A 25,064-nucleotide genomic window follows, 5' to 3' on the forward strand; every position below is an offset into this window, starting at 1 on the left:
GCTTGAAAACAAGTTGCAAAGAATCATCAAGCCTGAAATACAGAAAAAAATTAAAGGCTGGGGGGAGTTACAGAGACCTGTGGGACAGTATCAAGCAGTCAACACACATGTAATTGAAATCCTAAAAAGAGAAGCATGAGACCAGTGCAGAAAAACAGATGATAGACTGAGAAAATATACCTTAACATACAACTGAGAAAATACACCTTAATATAACAACAGACACATATCAAAGTGCTGAAAATCAAAAATAAAGAAAAATATTTTTAAAATATATTTTATTGATTATGCTATTCAGTTGTCCCACTTTTTTCTCCCCTTTATCCCCCTCTGCCCTGCACCCCACCCCCATCCTCCAGCACCCCCCCCCCCCGCTTAGTTCATGTGCATGGGTTACACATGTAAGTTCTTTGGCTTCTCCATTCCCTATACTGTTCTTAACCTCTCCATCTATTTTGTACCTACCATTTATGCTTCTTATTCCCTGTGCCCTTTCCCCATTCTCCCCACCCTCCTTGCTGATAACCCTCCATGTGGTCTCCATTTCTGTGATTCTGTTCTAGTTGTCTGCTTAGTTTGTTTTGGGGGTGGTAGGTGCAGTTGTTGATAGTTGTGTTTGTTGTCATTTTACTGTTCATAGTTTTTGATCTTCTTTTTCTCAGATAAGTCCTTTATAAGGGCTTGGTGATGATGAACTCCTTGAACTTGACCTTATCTGGGAAGCACTTTATCTGCCCTTCTATTCTGAATGATAGCTTTGCTGGTTAGAGCAATCTTGAATGTAGGTCCTTGCCTTTCATGATTTGGAATACTTCTTTCAAGCCCATTCTTGCCTGCAAGGTCTCTTTTGAGAAATCACCTGACAATCTGATGGGAACTCCTTTGTAGGTGACTGTGCCCTTTTCTCTTGCTGCTTTTAGGATTCTTTCCTTATCTTTCATCTTGGGTAATGCAATGATGATGTGTTTTGCTATGTGCTTCCTCAGGTCCAACTTCTTCGGGACTCTCTGGGCTTCTTGGATTTCCTGGACGTCTATTTGCTTTGCCAGACTGGGGAAGTTCTCCTTCATTATTTGTTCAAATAGGTTTTCAAGTTCTTGCTCTTCCTCTTCTCCTTCTGGCACCCCCTGATTCAGATGTTGGAATGTTTAAAGTTGTCCTGGAGGTTCCTAAGCCTCTCTCTTTTTTTTTTTTGAATTCTTGTTTTTTCATTCTGTTCCTGTTGAATGTTTATTTCTTCTTTCTGGTCTAAACCATTGATTTGAGTTCTGGTTTCCTTCCCGTTACTGTTGGTTCTCTGTGAATTTTTCTTTATTTCACTTTTCATAGCCTTCACTTTTTCCTCTATTTTGTGACCATACTCAACCAATTCTGTGAGCATGCTGATTACCAGTGTTTTGAACTGTGCACCTGATAGGTTGGCTATCTCTTCATCACATAGTTGTATTTTTTCTGGAGCTTTGAAGTCCAAAAAGAAAAAATACTTTAAAAGCAGCGAAAAAAAAAAAAGAGGAGGCATACCATGTACAAAGGATTAATGGTGAGAATAAAAACTTTCATCTGAAGCAATAAAGGCTGAAGACAATAGAACCACTTTGAAAGTGCTGAAAGAAACAGCTGTCAACCTGAAATTCTAAATCCAGCAAAAACATCTTTCAAACATACAGGTGAAATAAAGACATTCTCAGACAAACAAAAGCTCATCGAATCTGTCTCCAACAGAGCTGAACTACAAGAAATTAATATTAAAAGAAATTCTACTGACTGAAGAAAAACTATTCCAAAATGCAAGCACAGGTTTGCATGGAGTAAAAAGAACACTAGAAAAGCCTCATATGTGGGTAAATATTTATTTATTTTTTGTTTAAAGCCACAAAAATGTATGATGAGGTTTATACCATAAAGAAGTAAAACATATAACACTATCACAAGAGATAGAAGGGGTCTTAAGTGGAATTATATTAAGTGAAGGATATATGTCCCTAACTAACTACATGGTGATCCCAAAGCAAACCCAGGCAGTCTGGTTCCCGAGCAATTTCTCTGAGCCCCTTTGCAATGCTGCTGTTCGTCAAATGAACCCTTGTGCCACTACCTGATTCCTTTACAAAGTTGCAATATTGACAATAATGTGTAAGTATCCTTAGACAAAAATGATAAGTATCCTTATCATTTTAATCAAATCGTGATTGGACCAAGAAATCCATGAGATTCCAAAGACCTATCCTGCTCACAACCTCTTCTAAGGTGCCAGAGTTGGGTCCTTCCACAGAATTTGTTGTGCCCAGTGGCTTGTAGCCCTGCTGTACTGGCCACAAGTGACTATACCAGGGATCTATGGCTTAGTTAAAAATGGCCATCCTCTGGGTGGACATAAAAGAGACCAGAATGACCCAGTAATCTGTGCCCCATCAGGGAACTCTCTTTTGGATTATGACTAGTAGAGTCAGTCAGACCTCTTTCAGAGAGAGAAGTAGAAGAAGAAATGTGCAGAGAGAAGCTGGAAAACACATGCGTATATTGGGACTACACAGCACTGGGCGTCCATTTCAAGATGAGGACACGACCCAGACATTGGAGCTGCTGGGTCTTGTATATGACAAAGATCCATTTTCTCAGCTTTCCAAGGAACTGTGCCTCTTAAGAGACGATGGCCTTACTGGCCTCTGTATTCTTAAAATAAGCCTCCAGCATTTAAGATAACATGCCTCTGTTCCTTGCAACTTCAAGGAGCCTGTCCAAACTTACATTAAAAAAAAAATCAGACCTCAATACACAGAACATTAAACCAAATACTTGAGGCATAAAAAATACAATGTAAAAAAGGGGTTATACAGCCTGAGGCAATGGCACGTACTTGACTACAGGGAATTCTTTTTAATGTGCTATGACAATTATTACATACTTGGTCAAAGATAAATGAAAATGCGAACAGTTAAGCACCCACAGAGTCCTCTCAATACCATTCAAAAAGAGAATTCTTCAAACATTCAATACAAGAAACAATTTTTTTCAGAAGGCACTAATTCTGAAGGCAGAATTATATTCAGCAGGCACTAATAACTCCACATATCTTCCTTAATGTCAAAGCAAAAGTACTTTTCAACTCATAAAATTAGTTTTTAAAGAGACCTCAGTTAAAAAATATTGTATCTCTCTATATATGTATTGTATCTCCAATATGTCATAACCAAAATAGGCTGTTAGGAAGAGGATATACAAGGTCTGTCCAGAAGGTATCCAGCCATGTAATATGAAAAATAGACAGTTTTTGAAGAAACTGCAAGAAACACTGTACATAGGACAGAGACAGTTCAGTCCCAAAGTGGGCACCTTGGGACCTCACACAGTTCTCCCAGTCACCATCAGCTGCCCCTTCATATTTTCCTGAATTTCATCGATGGCCTGAAATCTCTTCCCTTTCTAAGGTGATTTTAGTTTTGGGAAAAGCCAGAAGTTAATAGGCCCCAAATCTGGCCCGTACAGGGCCCGAGTCACCTGGGTGATTTGACGTTTCACTAAAAAACTCTGCTCTAGACATGGTGCATGAGTGGGCTCACTATCATGATGAAGCTGCAGCCTTCAAATCATCCGAATAATTCCGTGGAGTGTTGACGCTTGACACAAAATGTCATGCAGATTCGTTGCTCTACTCGCTCAGTCATTTGGAATGTGACGGCCACACAGTACACATGCTACTCAACAGTATCTACTGCCCCACTGACTAGTACAGCGAAGTCATCATTGTTCACAGATTCCCATTCCAGTCCACTGTCCCTGGCTACCAGGTTACATTGATGTCATGTAAACCACCATTATATTAACAATGGCTGGACTTTTTCTGGGCAGACCTCATATATTGTACTTAATCCAACTGGAAAAAAAGAAAACCAGGTGCTCCTTAAATTGTCTGTTCAGTCAAAAGATTTGTCTCATGCCAATCTGAGGATCTTTGTAAACACATATTTTCAATTATTATGACAAGAAAATCACTGGAAAAATCACATGAGATTCCACATAAGAGACTTTGCTTGGGGCGACAGGTGCACGGTGCAGTATGCAGATGACGTTTTATCGAGTTGTAGACTTGAAAACCTGTATGGTTTTGTGAGTGGATGTCACCCCAATAAATTAAATTTTATAAGAAACCACATGAAGCACTAATTATCATTCTGGTTTCCTTGGCTTCCAAGTATATTTTAAAAGCTTACACTTTCCAGTGGTAATTATTTTGAAGCTAAGCATTCATATCTTTGCATTTTTAAAGCATTATGCAGTTCTTAATATTTTTGACATCAGTAATATAGTTGTTTTATCTTGAATTTACAGCTGAAGAAGGGATTGATTTAAAAAAATTAATGTCTTAAGGATACGCAGTCAGTGGCCAAACTAGGATACAAGATTGTGATTTTCCAGTACCTATATAAGTATTCAACCCATTTAGATAAATGAATTTTTAATGTATTTCCCCATTACATTACTGCTCTAGAAGTCCCTGTATAACAGCAGCCCCCAACTCTTTTGGCACCAGGGACTGGTTTCATGGAAGACAATTTCTCCACACACTGGGGATAGGGGGATGGTTTGGGGATAAGTCAAGCACGTTACATTCAAGCTCACCTCCTGCTGTGCAGCCCCGTTCCTAACAGGCCCCACGGGTACACTGTCCACAGCCCCATCCACACCCGGAGGTTGGGGACCCCTGCTGTGTAAGACCGAGTCTTTGTTTAAAAGTTGGTTTATTATCCCTTCTTTGGCAGTAGAAAATACCTTGCAGGCGGTACAACTGTGTTTGTTTCAGGGAAGGAGCGCTTTAATCGGTTGTTAAAGAGATTGGGAGTGTTTCCTCCCACTGAATATACCCACGCACAGTTAGGAAGCCTCTGAAGCATCAAGAGAAAGAGGTTTTAAACCCCAATGGGAGTTTGCTCACACCACATAAACCCATAACAGTACCAGAAAACAAAGAAAACCCGTAACAGCACCAGAAAACAAGGACAACACACAAGGATTTCTCAACAGAACTGCACGTTTTCAGGGTAGCTTCCTTCTGAAGAAATCAATTACGATACCTTATTTTCAAAATGAAAACTATTCCTCCATCAGCATCCACAGAAGCTCCATTTTCTTTATGGTCCCACTTCTTTCAATCCTGCTTTGCGTTTCAGATCCAAGTAAAACTGGCACATAACATTATAAACTATTGTAATTCCAATTCTCTACTTTGAACAATACTTCCGTGTATTCAGGTTTCTGAAAGTGGTATGCTTTTAAAATGCAGCTTGTTTATGAACATTGCCACCCTGCCTCTTCCCTCACAAAAAAATGAATTTAGTAGTTATTTAATATTAAAATCATGTATTTATGAGTTGGTACAGCCATTTATTACAATTAGGTTGAAAATGGAAACAGTTTAATTTAACAGGTAATTAATATTTGAACACATTTTAATTCTGAAAACCTACTGTTGAACACAAATATTTTCTATTTCAACTCTGTTCAATTAAGTTCCAATTTCACATTTAAAGCAAAGCTATCGAGTGATTCACACCATGTTTTCATAATATATCCATGAAAAACTTGCCATCAGCTAAACACTACAGATGCTTTAACTCACGTCTCCTTAATATAATTTTGTTACCTTTATCTATCTTTCTACATTTGCTGTTGTTAAGATTTAGGCTATATTCAACTGACAATTACAAAGATAAACAGTATACAGTCCCTTGTAAAAACAGTTAGTAGGAATGTAAATTGGCAGTATTTTTGGAGAACAATTTGGCAATACTTATCAAAATTATGTGTGTGTATACACACACACACACACAATTTGATGAGCAAATTCACACGTAAATCCATCCAACAGAAACACCAACCTAAGTGAGCCAAGACATACACACGAAGGTCAACCCAGCATTGTTGCAAACAGTGAAAAAATGACATGACCCACCTGTGCAGAAGAAGTAACAAAGCAGGGCTTAGGACTGCTGTCCTCAGGAAGGCCTGCCTGCACGGCTGGCTTTTGGCTGGTGTCTGGGAACTTGGCTGCTGAACAGCCCCCTGCACTGCCATAAAGCCCTCCCCAAGGACCCAAACCTGCGTATACGAAGCCATCATGGAACTAATGCACTACAGCATATAACTAGACTCATCTGGTTTTAAAATAAACTTTATTGTTTAAGCCATATGGGAACAGCTTCATGCTTACAAAGGTATTCCTCTGAATTTCTGTTTCTGTTGGCTTATACAAAATGGCAATAAAATGATAGGCCAGAGTCTGCTGTTGTACCCACAGATACACCATTTACTAACTTTGTAAAGTGTGGCAAGGCATCCTGAGGTATAGTTTCTTCACTGTACATGTGAAATGATACCCAGTATTTTACAAGTCCTGTTATGAAAAAATAGAGGGCTACTCACTGTGTTAGCTGTACAATGCTATAAACTTTAATGATCAGACAAGTTCTAACAAATAACCTGGTCTACAAGTGGCCAATAATGGATCCATACTTCCAAGTGTCCCAACCCTAAAATATTTAAATCCCAGAAGCTCTGCCCAATGTCCACATGTCATGCATGGGAGACAATTTTGTTCAGTAGCTAGTGTGATGACATATGATTCTAATGAATTAAAGTTTCACTTGGGCAAGTTAGCAGTTTGATTTGAAAAGATTATAGGTTTCACACACTGTCCCTCACAGGGCATTTGCAGAATTCCTGAAGACACAATGCTGGAAAATGGCATGGAGCAGAATGAAGTGTCAGACAGGTGAGCCCACGTGGTAGGGAGACGGTCTGCTCCTGGCAGCAATTTAAACAACACAGCTCAGGCAATCTCTGTTTAAGATTTTATCAGAAATAGTCAGTATTTAAAGGTTGTACTTAATATATTTACTAATCATGTTATGTGTATTTATTTGGACAGATGCCTACATGTATCTACATATACAAACGGAATACATACATACACACGTAAATGTCAGGCCAACGGAGCCTTAAAACAAGCACCCAAAAATACATCATTGACTACAAAAGCGGAAACTAAGCTTCTTAAGCTATCAGTCACGTAAGTTACCAACCACATAAATTTCATATATTAAAAAATAAAGCAAATAAGGCAAAAACTTTAGTGCACTTAACCATACAATATATAGTTAATAAAAATCATAAATCCATTAACAAATTGTAGATACAAAACAATTAGCCATTTACATGCAATAAACATTAATATTTCAAGAAAAATGTTTTAAAATATATTACCAAAACTGTACTTAATAAATATCACAAAAGTTATAAGAAATGTTAAAATTTTTTAAATAACAGGATTACTTCTATTACATTCTAAATCAAAATTTTCTCTCCATTTATACAAATTTCATAAAAAGTGTTAAACATAAATTTGAACAAATTCTTACTCTAAGTTTTTGTATTTTTATTCTAGAATTATGTTAAAGTTTTGCCATTTCAAAGAAATAACCTATAGTTTCTCAGAACAGGTATTTTTAATAACGGAAGTCTTCTGTTCAACATACAAAATATAATTCTTTTCTTCTGTCAGAAGGTTCAAAATTATGAACTCTACACCAGGCTCTTTTTTCTGAGTTTTCTTTTCCTCTTAGGTGCAGTGACCTCTAAAAACATAAAATTAAGAAGTCTGTCAGCTCTACAAAAATAATACTTAATGGATAATAAGCATTTAAACTACACATATGATAGACTGGTATTAAATAAGAACACCACACAGCAAAGCTCAAACAAGAAGTCTTAAACCTGACATACACATGAGTTTTCCTCAAAATGATATTACAGTTGAAAGCTTACTAACGTAGACTCTAGCTTAAATCCTACTTAATAAATTAGCTACTTTGAAGTTGTTTCATATGGGTGTGCCCTCCCTATAATTAGCACAGACACAGTGTGCAAGACCTGAAAGGTCTCTACGCCAGTAGAGAGATCAAGTGCCTAAGATTTCAATTTCATTTCCATTAAACCTGAAAATGTAACCCAAAACACTACTACCATACATCTTTTTGGCTATCACAGCAGACACCAGAACCAACACGCAAACAGGCGTCCATGTAGAAACAGTTGTAAATCTAGTAGTTACTGGTCATTAAAAACAAAGAAAATAACGGACGATACAAAAACATGAAAATTATGAAAAATGTAAAGAAAAGAAATATTCCCCACCAATGGAACACAAAAGGGGAGTAACAGGAAAAGGTATAAGAAAAGAAAAAGAAAACAGACTCCCAGAAGAACTCGGCCGCCAGGACAGAGCAAGGAGGCCCCATGAACCAGCCGCCCAGAGGAAAGTGCCTCCTGGGCCCAGAGGAGACCTCTTCCCACTGGTGGGACTGGCGAATGCCTGGTGCGCCTGGGCGCACCAAGAGGGGACTTACAACTGAGGAAGAGGAGTCTGGGGGTCAATAACAGTGACAAGGACACAGAAAAAATAAATTAGTAAGGCAAAAAGAATTTATTAACTCTCTAGAGAAAATAATAAAATGTAGAAATTAAGGAAGAATCATAGCATATCGCATGGCCCTACTGCCAATGTTTTGTAAATGCTGAATACCAACACAAGTAAAATAATAATTATATTGGGAGGGTGGGCCTGGAAAGCATTCAGGTGTTAGGGTGGGAAGCAAAGGATACAAAAGAATTAAATCCTCAGTGGGTAGTCAATACATGATTCACGGAATTGAAATATGAACAAATGGCAATATGAACAGGTTATTTAGAGACACAGAAGTAAACCACAATAATTAGCAAAGGGTTAAAGGTGGCTCTCCCTGGGGAGGAATACGTGGGAGTCAGAGTTAGAAGACTGGCTTCTTGTAATGAGTATTATAAAATCGCTGGAATTATTAAATTATGTGCATATATAATTATGATGAATGAAAACCAACTTTTAAAAAGTAACAAGCTAATGATTTTGGAATAGGACTTGCCAGCTAGCCATAGAGGTGTGTATGACTAACAGTTTACACACACACACAGTAAAAGCCAGCACGCGAGACAGGAGAGAAACTAGTCTGAAACTCACAAGACGGTAAAGGGCTATTTTGTGCTGAAGTAAGCAAACCACAGAAGCACTCAGATTTCTGAAGGAAAGACACTCTCTTTTGCTTGTCTGTTCTCTGTCTTCATGTGCTTTCACAGCACCCCGACTCTCTTCACCACAATGTGCTGGCTTATCTTCCTTCCACACTGAACTGTAAGGTCGCTGGGGGCACAGACTGATAGGATTCATTCAACAAATACTTAGGTCCACTGTGGGCCAGTCGCTGTGCTCAGATCTACAATTACTATGATTAAAAGAAAATGGTTCTTCTTTTTTTTTTTAAGAAAATGGTTCTTAAATTCTTATAGTATGTATCTTTATATACCTGTACCTTGCTAGGTGCTTGACACTAAGATGCACCAAATAAATGCTTGCTGAATGAATATAGAACCCAAATGAAAAAAAAGTCAACAGGCATTGTTCTTAATACATATTATATTCATGATCACTGATGGATTACCAATTACTACTTTGAGTGCCTTCATTAACAGTATGTATGATTAATGCTAAAGTTCTCCAACGTGCCTTAGGTGAAAGCACAAGAACACGCAGCCAACCCTCATGCTCTCCGAGCTTTCGCTCAGTAGTCAGACAAAATTTCGTCTCTACCTGCTTCACTCTGACTTCCGTTCTCCTCGTCCTCTTCCGTAATTACAGGCATACTCAGACTCAAACATCTGTCTTCCTTCTGTAGGTTCTGTACGTCTCCTGAAAACAGATGGGAAAATGATTTTATATGAAAATAATATTAATCATTTTCATATAAAATATGACAATAATTTTTATCTTTGATAAAAATGTTATACAAATGTCATTATTACAACAATATAAAAATTAGATGTTTAAACTAAAAGCTAAAATTGTAATGGTAAACAGAAATATGCATTTCAAAATGTCTTTTTTTAAGTATTGGGTTGGTCAAAAAGTTCACATTTTTGTTTTTTTCCATAAGATGGCTCTAGTAGTACTTAGTTGTCTTTAACTCCATTCAAAACAACTTTGTTAGATTGTATTGTGACAGCTGTCATAACGGCGTGCTTTTAAAAAAAATTAATGTGCCAAGGCTGGCTCAGTGGATTGAGCACAGGCCTGAGAAGCAAAGGGTCATTGGTTCGATCCCCAGTCAGGGCAGATGTCGGAATTGTGGGCCAGGTCCCCTCTAGGGGGCACACAAGAGGCAACCATACATTGATGTTTCTCTCCCTTTCTCTCTCCCTAACCCTCTCTCTAAAAATAAATTAATTTAAAAAAAATTCATCAAAATAGGTGAAGTTTGGGGTAGCCATTTTAATAGTGAAGATGGAAAAAACACATATTTTTGGTATATTATACTTTACTACTTCAAGAAAGGTAAAAACACAACTGAAATGCAAAAGAAGAGATTTGTTCGTGTAGTGTACAGCGAAGGCTCTGTGACTGATCAAAGGTGTCGAAAGTGGTCTGTGAAGTTTCATGCTGGAGACTTCTCACTCGACAATAATGGACAGTCGAAGCTGATGGCAATCAAATCCAGACACTAGCTGAGAACAATCAATGTTATACCAAGTGGGAGATGGCCAATACTCAAATATCCAAATAAATAAAGTTATTGGTGAAAATGAAAAATGTGTCTTTTATTTTATAGAACCCCACGAGCTTTTTGGTCACCCCGGTATTTTTGGTTTGTTCCCACCTACCTACCATGCTATTCCTGGTAATAGCTAGAAGTGTTCTATACAGGGCTTTAAGTATTTACTAATGTTTCTAATCTCCTTTTATATAATTTTTTAAACTTTAACTTTTAAATAAGTCATTTCTTAAAGAACCAAATACCAAAGGCACTATATAGGTACACTATTTCAAACAAATGCAGGTACAGCTTAACTATTATAGCTAGCGGAAAATATGGTTTATAGAATGTTACTGCTCAACATACCTTATTCTATACATAAGTTTGTTTCACACACAAAAACTACTAATAAAGTATGATCTGGAAAATTCTAGACTGATTCTGTAACTATCTAGCTACAGCACTTTGAACAGGTTATACTAATCAATATGTCTGCGTGTAAATTTCATAATCTATGAAACGATGAATTTGATGACTCCTTAAACTCCCTTTCTGCCATAAAATTCTAAGAGTGTAAGATAATTCACTTATTTTTATATTAAATCTCACGAGGTTCTCAAACACATTATCTAATCCCTTTTTATAACAAAAAATCAGTGAAGGAAGATTGTAAATAAGACCCATTCTCCCTTGCTGAGTCTTAAAAAGACTTTAACAGCCACCTCTTTTTCTGGAAGACAACTTCCTTCCTACTGATTTCAACGTTTCTTTGTTTCTTCTCTTCCTGGTTGCTTTGATCTGTCCTTGACCAGATGCAGAATCAGAGTCGGAAGAGTCAAGTTTGACTTGACGATGCCTTCTTGACTTGGAAGCCTTAAGAGTTAGAAATTCAATTACCCACGATGAATTACAAAATGAATCCAACAGATACAGACAAAATACAAAATCAAAGATGTGAAAAAAGTTACAAAAACACAGGGTCTGGCAGAAATAATGCCACTGAGTGTGGCTGGACAACCACCACAATTGTTGTCCATGAGATGGACAACAATTTGAATATTTCACCTAAAATGTCATATGGTGTGCTTGAGTGTGATATTGTTACATTACAAAATTACATGCTTATGATTTTGTAATAAATGATTTTTATGTAATAACAAAAGGAGCCCTGGCTGGTGTAGCTCAGTGGATTGAGCACAGGCTGCAAACCAAAGGGTTTGTGGTTCAATTCCCAGACAGGGCACATGCCTGGGTTGCAGGCCAGGTCCCTAGTAGAGGCCACGTGACAGGCAACCACACACTGATGTTTCTCTCCCTCTCTTTCTCCCTCCCTTTCCCTATCTCTAAAAATAAATAAATAATTGTAAAAAAGAAAATATTTAAATAAATAAATAAAGGTTTTTTTGAAAAGAGCATTATTTGTGCCAGACTTCGTGCCCCATATTTGTCTTAAGTGCTGTACCATTATTTTGGCCAACACCTGTCACATGTGCATACTCCTTCATCGTTACAGTGAGCAAGTTCCTGCAGCGGCCATCACCACCTACTGAGACTGGACCAACGTGCTGTTGCAGCTGCACGGTTGGGAAGTGGAGGCACACAGGACGCGTACTGTGCTTTACTGCCCAGTAACCTAGTCTCCCTTGCTTCTGAAATTTTTTCCTTGGTTACCACCATGTGTCCGCGTGGAACTACTTTATGCCTGGCTCCAGCTCTGGCCGTATGGCCCTGATCTAGTCAAAGTGAATGTCACGACCTCCAGTTCGTCCAGGGGTGGGCAAATGATCTGCATAACTGATAAAATTCAATTTCAGAATTCTGTTAAACTATTAAGCAATAAAATTGTCCGTTTCCATTGCACCTGAACCTGGCAACATGCAAGGTTGGAGCTGTCATGAAGAGCAGTTGATGACAGTGAAGGCAACATAAAAGGCGAGATGTGGCCGGACAGTCCAGGGAGTTTTCAGTCCAGCAGTCAGTGCCTAAGCAGAGCCCTGGTTAACACAGCAGATTTGAGTGAATGGCACATACACAGTGCAGGGAGGTATTAACAACTGGCTAACAGCTACCATGCGCTGTATGTTAACTGTACCTCAATAGAGGGAAAACAAACAAACTATGCAATAACTCACTTATAACAATTTATAGGGATTATATTCTAATTAAATGATTTTTAAAAATTATTTAGTAATTTCTTAAGTATCAGTGACCACCATATAACAAGGAAACAGTTCTGGTTTCAAAGAATGTGGAATTAATTTATTGCTCTTAGTGCTTTTATTCAACAATACCTTGTATTCAATTGACTGTAGCATGCACATATATGACAAATAATCTACAGTCACTTCTCATTTTTTAATTTATTCTTTTTTATTTCTACAACTAAAAATGGTAGTAATTTCCCACAGAATACATTCTTACATTCATGGAAAAAATCCAGGAAAAAATGATATTAATCACCTAAATTTATCAGTGCCCCCTCCTGAAATGCCACTAAAATGAGAGTAAAGGAACAAAAATGAAAAAACTCACAAAACAAAGATAATAAGAAACACGGCGTCTGCGAAAAAAATCTGGAAGTGGGGAAGTGAAGGACGGCTCACAGCAGAATGAATAAAGCGGAGCCTAATTGCCCACACGGAGGAGTCACTACACAGCAAGCTGCTCCTAGTGGATCAGGAACTGACGCCATCAGAAATGGGACTAAAAAATGGGTAGACATGTTGAAAACCTACTTAGAGATCACAGGCCCAATTCTCAGCCTCAAAATTAAACAACCGACTTCTTCTTGTAGAAAACAGGAGGTTGGCCCTCTGGGGGGTCTAAACCAAAAAGGCTGTAGGCCGGAGGAAGCTGGCAAAGCCGAGGAAGGAGACAGAACCTCTCACTGTAAAAAGGGAGGTTAAGTGAAACCTGCATAAGGAATGGTAAGCCTCTTGGCTGATTCTCACGGTAGGCTTTCCAAACTCCAGCAGCCGGCCTTATTTGAGATTAAAAAGCTGTATCTCCACTCTTAAATATGATCTGAGGATCTTCACACATTTGAAAAAGCCACCAAAATATGAACTCCAGAGGAAAAGGAGGAAACTTCAAAAAACTGTAACATCTACAAAGAGGTAAGGTAATGCATCTAGATAAAGGATATTTTTAAGCCCTGGCTGGTATGGCTCAGGGCACTGAGTGCCGGCCTCAGATTAAAAGGTCACTGGTTCAACTCTCAGGAGACATGCCTGGGTTGCAGGCCAGGTCCCCCGTCGGGGGCCTGCAAAGGGCAACCGATCAATGAATCTATCGCACATCGATGTTTCTCTCCCTCTCTTCCTTCCTCCCTTTCTCTAAAATAAATAAATAAAATCCTTTTTAAGAAAAGAAAAGAATATATTTAACTGGAAAAAGATTCATAAAACAAGAAAAAACATTAGTAATGAAAAAACATCAGTGGAAACTTAAAAATCCAATATAATGTTCAGAAAACAAAGTTTAAGAAATCTCCCTGAAAATAGAGATTAAAAACAGAAAGGAAAATAATAAAAGTTCAAGAAAAGATAAAGAGCAAAAATGCAGCAAAGAATCTTATCAAAGAAAAAATACAAAAAATTCCTCTGAGCTCTGGCTGCTGTGGCTCAGTTGATTGAGTGCCAGCCTGCAAACCAAAAGGTCGCCGGTTAGATTCCTAGTCACAGCACATGCCTGGGTTGCAGGCCAGGTCCCTGGTGGGAGATGTGCAAGAGGCAGCCACACACTGATGTTTCTATCCCTCTCTGTCTCCCTCCCGTCCCTTCTCTAAAAATAAATAAATAAATAAAACCTTTAAAAAAAATTTCCTCCCAACTGAAGGCCATCAAATCAAACAATGCCCACAACAATGGGAAAAAGACCTATACCAAGTTATTACTATCATGAATTTTCAGAACTTAAAGGATAAACAGAAACTCCTAGAACCTTCCATGAACAGGAAAAGAAAAGCTGGAAGACAATAAAAAACAATGGCATCAAAAGTCCAGGTAAATACCAGAAGTAATTAAGTGAGAAAAAGTTAAAGATGGTTGCCTCTTGAGGTTAGGAATACAGGGGTAGGAGGTGATGGGGCAGGAGATTGTTGGGTTATACAAGCCATACAGTATTATTAGACATTTTAAATTATGTACATGTATTACTTAGAGGAAAAATAAAAACGTAATTTAGAAAACGCCAAGTCAATTTCTAAATTACCTTACTAAAGAAGTAACTTACCTGAACAACCACTGAAAAGGCCTTTGATTTAATTTTTGCTAATGTTTCCGCCCTTTCACAACTCTAAAAGTAAAAATATGCAAGAAAAGAAAAAGTTAGAACACGTAAACATTAAGTGAAATTCTGACTACCCACAGAAACAAGATTTTAGACAGAGGAAGAGTATAAGAAAGTAACATCTGCTGGACACATATTGAGTGAAGACACATAAACACACACCACATCCTAACAGCAGATGCCGTGATGCCATCCCCACAGCTACTGGGTATTACGGGGGATAATATGAAAAGATCACTGGTGATGAAACCATTCCCTCCTCATCAGTCTGTGGCCGAAGGTGGCCAGCCCCTTGTCTCACCCACTGCGTTAGATGAAAACTCCGGAGGCAGGACACTCCACACCAGCCGAAAGACTGACAGGAAGTGAGAAAAGGCATACAAAAGAGGGGGGGAGTGGTGTGGGAGGGGGTGTTCAGGGTGGAGGGGAATGAAGGGGGGGATAGAACAACTGTAATGGTATATTTTATTGATTATAATCAATAAAATATATTTTTAAAAAAATCCTCACTCTGCCTCTGCAGGGACTCGGGGCACCTCCAGCATCATCTGCCCGCCCCCGTTGAAACAGCCAACACCCTACTCCCGATCTACACCTGATGTGGTCTCACGCCAGGCTTCCAGTGAGAAACAGACTAGCTTTTCACAGAACCCCATGTTTCAGAATTTTCTAAGATACTGACCAAGGATCATAATGTTTAGTACACAGAATCACAGCTACACATAAAATAAAAAGAAGTTAATCAAACTACTGCACCATAAGTAATCAGTGAATTTTTCTGACCTCTGATTCCTGTGAATTTCCTTCCCTCTTTTCTTCTCCGTCTTTAACTTTTGATTTTAAGGATGAATTCTGAAAGAGCAACAATTTCACATATACAGATTAACAATTCAAATTAACTAAAAATTGCAAATCAATTTCATAACAGTGAGAATCATGTACTTAATTACTGAAAAACTGAAAGATCATTTCACGTCACTGCAGTATGGCTCACCACCTGACATTAAGATCATGGTTAGGTGTCAAAACAGTTCTAAAACTGATCAATAAAATGTCTAAATCCTCCAAATGAAGGATAATATACACTTCATGTAGTCAAGAAAATTGGTTTATTCTCCTTTCCCTAATGAAAGTTTATTAAAAAAGAGTACTGCCCTGGCTGAGTGACTTGGTCGGTTAGAGCGTCATCCCGTGCGCCAAAGGGTTGTGGGTTTGATCCTCAAGGCACATACCTAGGCTGTGCCCTGGTCAGGGCGTATACGGGGGGGCAACTGATCTGTTTCTTCCCCACATCAATATTTCTCTCTCCCTCTCTCTCCCTCTCTCTCTCCCTCCCTCTCTCTCTCTCCCTCTCCCTCCCTCCCTCCCTCTAGAATCAGTAAACATATACTAAAGTAAGGATTTAAAATATTTAATTAAAAAACATAAAAGAGAGTCCTATTCAAACATTCTAAAATGTGCTACATCATTAAAATAAATGTGGGCACAGGAAGCAAAGTATCTCCTTCTCCTCAAGACCATCATCTTCTCATCACTTTCCTTGTGTATGTTTTTCTAAAATTAATTTGCACCAGCTCCCTTTATATAACAGGAAGCCAAAAAAAGGTGGCATCATATTACTTCTGAAAAAACACTGTGAAAGATATCTATCTAGCATTTGAGAAAGCACTAACACATTATCGCACACATCGTAAATAATTAGAAGCTGCTTATTTTTACCTTATTTTTCAGAAGTATTTACTAAAATAAGACGAAGTAGTGGTTTCAAAGGTAAATTTAGCAAGGCTAACCTTCAGGTTTCCAGAGTCAATAAGTTTCTCCAGCTAGAAAGGTTACTTGGACGTATAGACAGCTCTCTGGCCTCAGTATTTGGATCAGAAAACCAAACTGCAGGTCTGTGTCAATGGGATTTGTAAAGGGTAATAAACCAAGGCTGGCGGAACCCACGGGAGAAGCGGCCGCGCAGGGCTGCTGTCTGCAGCCGCGCAGCAGGGTGGGCCCAGTGCTGCCAAAGCTCGGACTTTCAGGAGAAGCTGCATGTCTGGAATATCACATGCAGTCTGCACATACTTAAATGTCGGCAATCGATTCAAAATCGTTAATGTAAGGAGTGATGCTGTGCCAAACAAAACACCTCCGTGTGCAGGATTTGGCCCAAAGACAGCTGTGTATACTCTTGGAAATGCTAAATTATAAACATTGCAACAAATCGGTGGTATACCAAGATGACACATTCCTCTCTAATTATATATATTATTCAAATACACATTATAAAGTTGTCATTAATTAGAATTATTTGATTATATATACAATATGTATAAAATCTACTTATAAGGTTAAGTAACATCACATAGCTAATCAGTGTCAAAGAAAAGTGAGGCCCTCGAAACCTCAGCTCTGCAGGAAGGCAGCCACTCAGCCAGGCTGCCTCTCAACGTCATCGCCCCTGTCCAGCCACATGTGTAGCAGAAATGCCACGGTGAGGTATCAGACGAGCAGTCACGTACCTTCCTGTCTTTGTGCCACTGCTGATGCTCCAAAACTATGTTCTTAATATTATCAAAAAAATCATCCTTTACCAAGCTGAGGGCTTTGTCTGGATTGGACTTATCCGCTGAAATTACATGTTTCATGTTCTGATAATGGTCATGAACATTCAGCATTTCCTAAAGGTGAAAAGAGGAGTCTTTTATTTCTACTTTATAGAAGAAAATTATAGGCAAAACCAACACAAAATAAAGTGACATTCCAAAATGACTGCTGATAAGGAGTAACATGCTATCATATATTGAAAATGATATAACCGTGTAAACAAAACAGTACAGCCTTATTAATGAAGCATGGGCTGCTTTCAGAGGTATGTATCGTTCAATTCAATTTAACAAACACGAAGTAACATACACTGTTCGGCAAAAGACTAACTAGTTAATAAAGGATTACACTCCTGGGTATAATTAAAATTACTTATAAAATACCACTGAATATCACTACTGATAATACCTAAGGTCACATTTTTATTTTATATTGTCATTTTGAGCATAGTTACATAGTTCTTTACACTTGGCTGGAAGTTCCTGTATGACGACTCCACTTAATCCTCCAGAGATGTGCCAATGACTTTCACAAATTTCAAAGCCTACGTGCCTGCACCTCATCATTACTTCGGTGTTAAAATGTAGGATTAAAAGAAATAGAGGGGATTTATGACCCCATTTTATTTATTCATTAGACCTTCCTCCCCCAGAAACTTCCATGCACATGGGCAGACCTAAGGGGCAAGGAGAAGGGCAGCACACTGCAGGCAGACTTACAAAATCAAACAAAACCAGTCTTGGGATGTGGCTCAAAGATCAGCAGGGGACCACTGACACTTCTTTCACGGATGGCCACGACAACATCTGAGTCACCCCTAAATCAGGCTACTCAACTCGCTTCTAGGAGATTTGGGTGGAATTAGCAGGATTTGTCCAAGGAATCAGAAACTGCTCAGTAGTGGCGAGTGCTCATACACGGAGCATCCTCAGAGGGAAAGTGCCCAGGCAGGCGGAGCCCACGTTTCAGTTTACGACACGGTGTACACCCGTTATTTTACTACCTGCAGTGCCATCCCAGGGAAAGACCACCAGCTGGACCTGGTTTGGGCCCGAGTTCTGCCACTTGCTAGGTTGTGATCTTGAGCAAAGCCCTCAACCTGAGAAGCACGTTCCACATGTGTACAAAATGGAGTAACGCCACCTAACCCACCATGAAAATATTACGTGGGCATATACAAGCGAGAGTGTTCTGCCTGATGTAAAGCATTAACACAGTTAAGTGTTCGGAAATGAGAGAAAGTGCCCAGACTTCGGAGTCTTACTTGGACATTTACTCAACTTCCCTGGGCCTCAGTTTCCTTGTTTTTAAAATTAGGAAAACACCACCTCCTCTGCAAGGTTACTGTGATGATTAGTGAGATAACACACACAAAACATGTAATGCAGTTCCTGACACGTGCTGAAAACTCACCACGTAATGGTCATTAGTATAACTGTGTAAGTGGAAAATCCGACTTAGAAATGAAATAATTAGCTGAAGGTCTTACTTAAGTAGCAGAGTTAGAATTAAAAATCAGACATTTTGAGTCAGTATCTTATTCTCTTCATTTTATTATGCCTCCTTAACCACAAAACTACAACTAATGAGTGGCAGGATGACCAGAATTCAAGGGTGCTAATACGGAGACAACAACACTTGCAAGCAGTAGACGGAAAGCAGAAAAGTACTGAATTTAAGGGTCATCGATGAGTGTGGCCCAAAGGCTCTACAAGGACAAATAGAATCTAGAGAGGCACTGACAGAAAAGGCTCTCGAAGCAGGTCTGTGGCAAGCCCAAGATGGAGATAAAGTCGGGATGGCTTCACACAGACCACTCCATTCCACGGAGCTGCTAGGAATAGGCATTTCCAAGCCTGGCCCTTCCGACCCTCCCCTCCAATGACCCTAAAGGCATAGGCGTTCGTGCCCTGGCCAGGGCTCAGGTGGTTAGGGCACAGCCCCAAACACCAAAAGGCTGCAGGTTTGATCTTCAGTCAGGGCATGTACGGAGGCAGCCAGTCAATGTTTCTCTCTCACATCAGTGTCTCTCTCTCTCCCCCCCCTTCCTCTCTCCCTAATAATCAATAAACATTTAAAAAAGGCCTTTGTGCATCACCTCAGCTCTGTTCTCTTAGATCTTCCTAGTTTGCAGTGAGTTTTTAAATAAGCATTGTAAAAAGGAACTTAATAAATATGTATTGTTAAAAAACTAAAATTAAATCACTTACATTCTTGTTTTATGACCTATCCAAAAAATCAAACACAGATGGTGGTTTTAGTGTCTGAATGTAAATATCCCGAGTCCAAGTCCAAGTCCTTCTACATTTTTTCCCCCAGATGAATCAAGCATTTTACTTAACTACAACAAGGAAGCACCTGCTTATTCTTTACTTAAAAAAACAACATTTAGCCCTAACCAGTATGGCTCAGTTGGTTGGGCATCATTCCACACAGCAAAAGGTCACTGGTTCAATTCCCAGTCAGGGCACATGCCTGGGTTGCAGGTTCGGTCCTGGTCTGGGAGCTTATGAAAGGCAAACTATCAACGTTTCTCTGTCACATCGATGTTTCTCTCCCTCTCTCTAAAGAGAAATAAAGTCTAATTTAAAACTAAATTACACTCAGGCCTATACTGAAACTACTACCTAGGTAGTTTCCAGAACATTATTTTGTTTCCATGACATTATTTGCCACTCAATCCTGAACTGTTGAGATGTGAAATCACATCTGTCCTGTGCACTGCAGGAAACTAAATGAGACTTCGCCCGCATCACTGAATTCCTCAGTCTCTTGTAATGTTTTCTATCACCCATCAGAACAATTAGATCAACTTCACAGAAACACTTGAAAAATAGTTAGATCTTTGCACAATCACCCAGCACCCTCCAGGTTTTCAAAAGCGAAGAATGTTATTTGTGCAAGTCAGAATCTGACCCCAGGTGAATGGTGCCGGCTTTGCCCACAAACAAGGACACACTCCTCCACGGCTGCGAGGGGAGGCTGCCAGGGCTGACAGGTCCCGAAGACACATGCCACTCTTCTACGCCTTTGTTTCCAGCTCTGTTTCAAGATTTTACCAATTTTCATGTATTTAGGGTGTGTTATTGCTAATACTTAAAAATAATAATATGCTTTCGATGGTTGTTTAAAGCTACTAAAAACTTTTCAGTAACCAGTAGAAAGGGGTATAACCTCATTATATAGTTAACAGGAAAACACTTTTTTTACAGTTCAAGAGAATAAAAACAATTTTACCTCTAATACATCAGACGTGATAAGTTTCATTACACGATCATTTGGGTCCTTAAATTCTTCTGTAACTTCAGCTCGCTGGATTTTTTTCTTCATTCTACATGACAGCTGTATGATAATGAATGTCTTTTAAAGTATATTTTTTTAAGTATGGAATTAAGTATGATAGCAACAAAAACTATCAGTAATCATTAGTGAAACAAAAACAGCACTAAGTATATTCATTAAATAATCCATTTTTCAAAGACTATTAGACTTTTAAAATAACCCTTACAATAACCCATGTGCTCAGAAACTCAAATGAGACTCAGAAGTCCCACATATTTGTCAGCGGATGGCAGAGCCAAAACTAGAACCTAGTGTTCTTCTAATCCAGTGTCTCCACTGGCATAAAACCAAAGAAATAATATCATATCTTATTAGTGAAAGTTTCAACTTTCCACCAATGGACATTCAAATTCTTTGTTCTTCTTTCAATAGTACGCCCTCTGAGGTCTGAATAAGAAACAATGAACACTCCCTGGCTGGTGTAGCTCAGTGGATTGAGCGCGGGCCTGTGAACCAGGCGATCGCGGTTCGATTCCCAGTCAGGGCACATGCCTGGGTTGCCGGCCGGTTCCCAGTAAGGAACTCACCAGAGGCAACCATACATTGATATTTCTCTCCCTCTCTCCTTCCCTTCCCCTCTAAAGATAAATAAATAAAATTTAAAAAAAAATAAAAGCAGAGACTGAATTTTGTTCGCAACAAAGAGTAATCGGAGAGCGTTTTCTCCTTTTTTAAGAAGCCTTTCTGCAAGTATTAGAAACCATATAATAATGTTCTTTCCAAATTATGGAGACTGAGACACTTTAAGGACAATGAACTACAATTTCTCACTTTGAAGAAACAATCTATTTGAGGTACCATACCAACTTGGGCATTGCTGTAAAGTGAAATGCTTTGTCTAGTCGTAGCTTCCTAAAAATGTACGCTGCGTCATAATGCTGCGCATTTATCAAATCCTGCTGAAATTTTAAAACTTCATCCCAATCCTTCAGGGCAACTCTAATCTGTGAACAAGAGAAGTAAAAAAGTTGTTACTAAATGTAAATCTTATTCACAAAATGTTTCAGAATTTTGAAACAGTGGCATTTCTACACAAATCAGTTTGCTGTGAAAATAAGTACCCGTTTTGTGTGTCTGCTGGTGGCAAACAACTCATCGATATTACCTTTTGTTTTGGTTGACACAGTTGGGTGTTATATAGTCCATACAGCAAATACAAAGCACCAACTCTGATCTGGAAGGTATATGGAGGTAGAAAATATCGCCAAGCCAGAGCTAAAGCTTCTTTTGTAAATGTGTTCTTCTCTAAATTTCTCATTTTACCACTAGAAAACAAAGAGAAAGTATGTTATGACTTTAAATAAGTAATGAACAAAAATTAGAAGAGGTATATTCTAGCGGCTACTAGGAACTGGATGGGCATGCTACATCTGATCTCTTCCTGATTCAAGCACAAAGACCTAACCTTGGTTGTGTTTCTTCCATGGAGGCATAGGCATATACTAGGTAAACAGGATACATCTACATAAAGCATCAACTTGACATGCTGAACTGGGGAGCAAAAGGGAAGGAGTTACAAATTATTCCCAGTTAAGAATTTAAAACATTTAATTCATTAAAGTAACCATGGTTATGTTACAGAATAATATACACAAGCTACACACATTTTAATATATAACAGATATTTTTCCTCTCAGGGATTCACACGAAACCTCTTTTGCCCTTGGGACATCTAAGTAAAAAAGTTAGAGACTACAATACAATGTAACCCATCCCTCCTTCCAACTCTTCAGGGCAAAGCTCACCAAGGGAAGTAAACCTCTCTGTACTCCCAAAGCCTGGTCTCGCCAAATAACAATATAGTAAAAGAATGCAAAATACCTCCTGTAAGTGTAGATGACCGAGGCAACTTCTAAAGAAAATTCCCCATTCCTCAGGTGGCTCTACCTTTTTCCTCCTTTTAGTTTTTCATTAGCTAAAAATTGAGGTAACCCCAGCAAAATGTTCCTGAACTACCACTTTTCCCAAGAGGATTGCAATGAAAGATCATGGGTTTTGGAAACAGACAAACATACAGATTTCAATACCTGCTCTACTACCTACTGGCTTTGTGATCAGGGAGAAATTACTCAAATTCCTTAAACCTCAATTTTCTCATCTATACCACATCCATTCTACCTGCTTTTCAGATTTGTTCTATGGATTAAATACATTAAGCTATAAATGCATTACATTTAATATACATTTAAAAAATTAGTCTCTCTCCTATCATTGTTTGTACAACAAACAGCTCTCCATCCTCCATCACTATAAAGTACAAACTACATTGGTAATTTGCATCAACAAAGAGAAAAAAGAGAAATTCTATACTGTATTCAGCAAAACAAAGTTTCAATCACAAGAACTCATTCATCAATTATTTAGCCTTTCTAATATTGTACGTATTATGCCAATGGAGATTCATCCAGTCACTGTCCTTTCAGAGCTCTGTCTAATGGAGGGAAATTTTAAAAATAATAGCAAAACTGAACATTTACTAGCCACTTAGAGTGCACTTAACATATATTAATTAGCTCATTTTATCATCAGAACTGAGGTATTACCATTGTCCCTCTTTTACAGATAAGGAAGCCCAGGCAAGTAACTTAACAAAAGTCAGTCAGTGGACTCAGGTTCAAATTCAGTCAATTGGGCTCCATAATCTGTACTCTTAAACACTAATACTTTTTTTTAACTACACACAATCATAATGTATAAGAAAAAAGAGCAGAATCCCTCACTTAGTCTAGAAGGGCAAAGGAAGGCTTACCTGAGGAATGGGCATTTGAACTTAAATGGAAGTGACAGGCAAGGGGAGTTGGGATAAAGTTCCAGGCTAAACAAGCACCTGTAGGGGCCTAGAGACCTTGGAAACGCCTGTAGAGGGCCGGAGCAAGAGAGTGGGTGCACGGACATTGGTACCAAAGCTGCAGAGAAGGGCAGAAGCCAGTCATAACCTGTCTAGCCAGCCCTGTTGGGAAATTTGAGCTGTATCCCAAAGGCAATGGAAACCACTGAGGGGGTAACCAAGGGACTGCCCTGGTCAAATTTGCACTTTTGAAAGAGAACTCTGGTTGTTACAGGTAAAACGAATTCAAGCGTGCGTTGTCTTTGCTTAGGTGTTTCTTTCGTTTTGAAATATGGGGTTCTAGGAGAACAGGACAGGAGGAGGGCAAACGGTGGTGACTTAGGTCAGGCTTAGCAGTGGATGGAAAAGAGTTTAGAAGGGGAGCCAGGCACAACCACATATGCGGGAAGAGGCCGCAAAAGGATGCAACCGAAGCCAATGAAATCACCCAGGGAAAGCATGTAACCTGAGCAAGGAAGGCGCCCCGGGAGAGATGGGGGTTGCCTTCAGAGAATGCCATTTTCCTAAGCCCTTAACAGGTGCGGCGACCGGGAGAGTGGAGGTGATTAGCAACTACCTACGCCGCGTCTGAGCGGACGCGGGCAGACAGGCTAGTAACGGACAAGAAACACCCACCAGAAGATAGTCCCGAACTTCATACTCCTCCAGAGCTCCGTGAAGTCCTCGAAGCGAACACTGTCCGTCTCTTGGAAGCGGCTGAGCAGCGCCTCACAGTCGGCCTGCAGGCCTGGAGGGGTCCCCATACCTGCAAAGTCTGTGCAAACCCTAGAGCGGTCGCCCAGGAAACGTAGCAGGACGCCCCGCCTCTGACGACGTGACGCACACGCGCTCCGTGACGGTTATCCGGCTCCGTTAGCTCCACCTCCAACCCGGCTCTCCCGAAGCGGTCGCTTTTCGCGCTGGGCTTGTACTGCAACTCTGTTAGTCCAAGGACTGAGATCGGCTCTTGTGATTTCTTTGAAAATGTTTGTATCTCAAGTGTCATGTGAGCCCAAGAAGGAATTTAGGTGTACATTAGGCTAGCTTATGGAACTTGGCTTTACCCTTACTATCACTCTCCTTCAAGGTGGAAGAGTGACAGTATTCAGCTTTTAGTAGGTGGGGAAGAACAGTTCAGACCCTCAACGCTCCCCCTGGTGGAAAGAGGTCTAAAGAGGGTTTACTAGGAAGTGGACTGGACTCATTCTCTCCACAGTCTGTACCTACATAGTAGGGAGTTTATTCGGAGGCTCTCGTTGTCGACCAAGCTGTCTTCTGCAACCACTCTTTTTTTCGGGGGGGAGGCAGGTTGAGAATTTTTATAAAAATGTATTTGAGGCGAACAGCTTACACCTGGAAGCAAGATCTCACCAGACTGAGATAAATGCTTACTGCAG

At 39.4% G+C, this 25,064-nt stretch overlaps 1 protein-coding gene and 1 non-coding gene across 2 annotated transcripts; both read right to left on the bottom strand.

Annotated features, from left to right (window-relative positions):
* Positions 1–4,791: 4,791 nt before the first annotated feature.
* Positions 4,792–24,487, bottom strand: SNAPC1 (small nuclear RNA activating complex polypeptide 1). Its single transcript, XM_037031406.1, has 10 exons — positions 24,304–24,487; positions 21,946–22,105; positions 21,644–21,784; positions 20,736–20,840; positions 17,414–17,572; positions 15,690–15,758; positions 14,850–14,912; positions 11,339–11,489; positions 9,677–9,775; positions 4,792–7,631 (listed from the first exon to the last, which is right to left on the bottom strand). The coding sequence occupies exons 1-10, from the start codon at positions 24,429–24,431 to the stop codon at positions 7,579–7,581; spliced, it is 1,128 nt and encodes a 375-aa protein (XP_036887301.1). The 5' UTR covers positions 24,432–24,487; the 3' UTR covers positions 4,792–7,578.
* Positions 20,385–20,515, bottom strand: LOC118976992 (small nucleolar RNA SNORA24). Its single transcript, XR_005064404.1, has one exon. It is a non-coding gene; the product is annotated as a small nucleolar RNA SNORA24 (small nucleolar RNA).
* Positions 24,488–25,064: the final 577 nt, after the last annotated feature.

Source organism: Sturnira hondurensis, unplaced genomic scaffold, assembly GCF_014824575.4.
Source record: "Sturnira hondurensis isolate 20B ecotype Veracruz unplaced genomic scaffold, ASM1482457v3 Scaffold0021143, whole genome shotgun sequence".
Classification (NCBI taxonomy): Eukaryota; Metazoa; Chordata; class Mammalia; order Chiroptera; family Phyllostomidae; genus Sturnira; species Sturnira hondurensis.

What these genes read in the sequence shown, in the direction of transcription:
- SNAPC1 (XM_037031406.1), bottom strand. Translation starts at nt 24,431, where the DNA reads ATGGGGACCCCTCCAGGCCTGCAGGCCGACTGTGAGGCGCTGCTCAGC. An exon ending in TTACAGCAATGCCCAAGTTG is followed by an intron (nt 20,841 to 21,643) that starts GTATGGTACCTC and finishes ATTATCATACAG; the next exon opens with CTGTCATGTAGAATGAAGAA. An exon ending in GAAATTCACAGGAATCAGAG is followed by an intron (nt 14,913 to 15,689) that starts GTCAGAAAAATT and finishes TTTTACTTTTAG; the next exon opens with AGTTGTGAAAGGGCGGAAAC.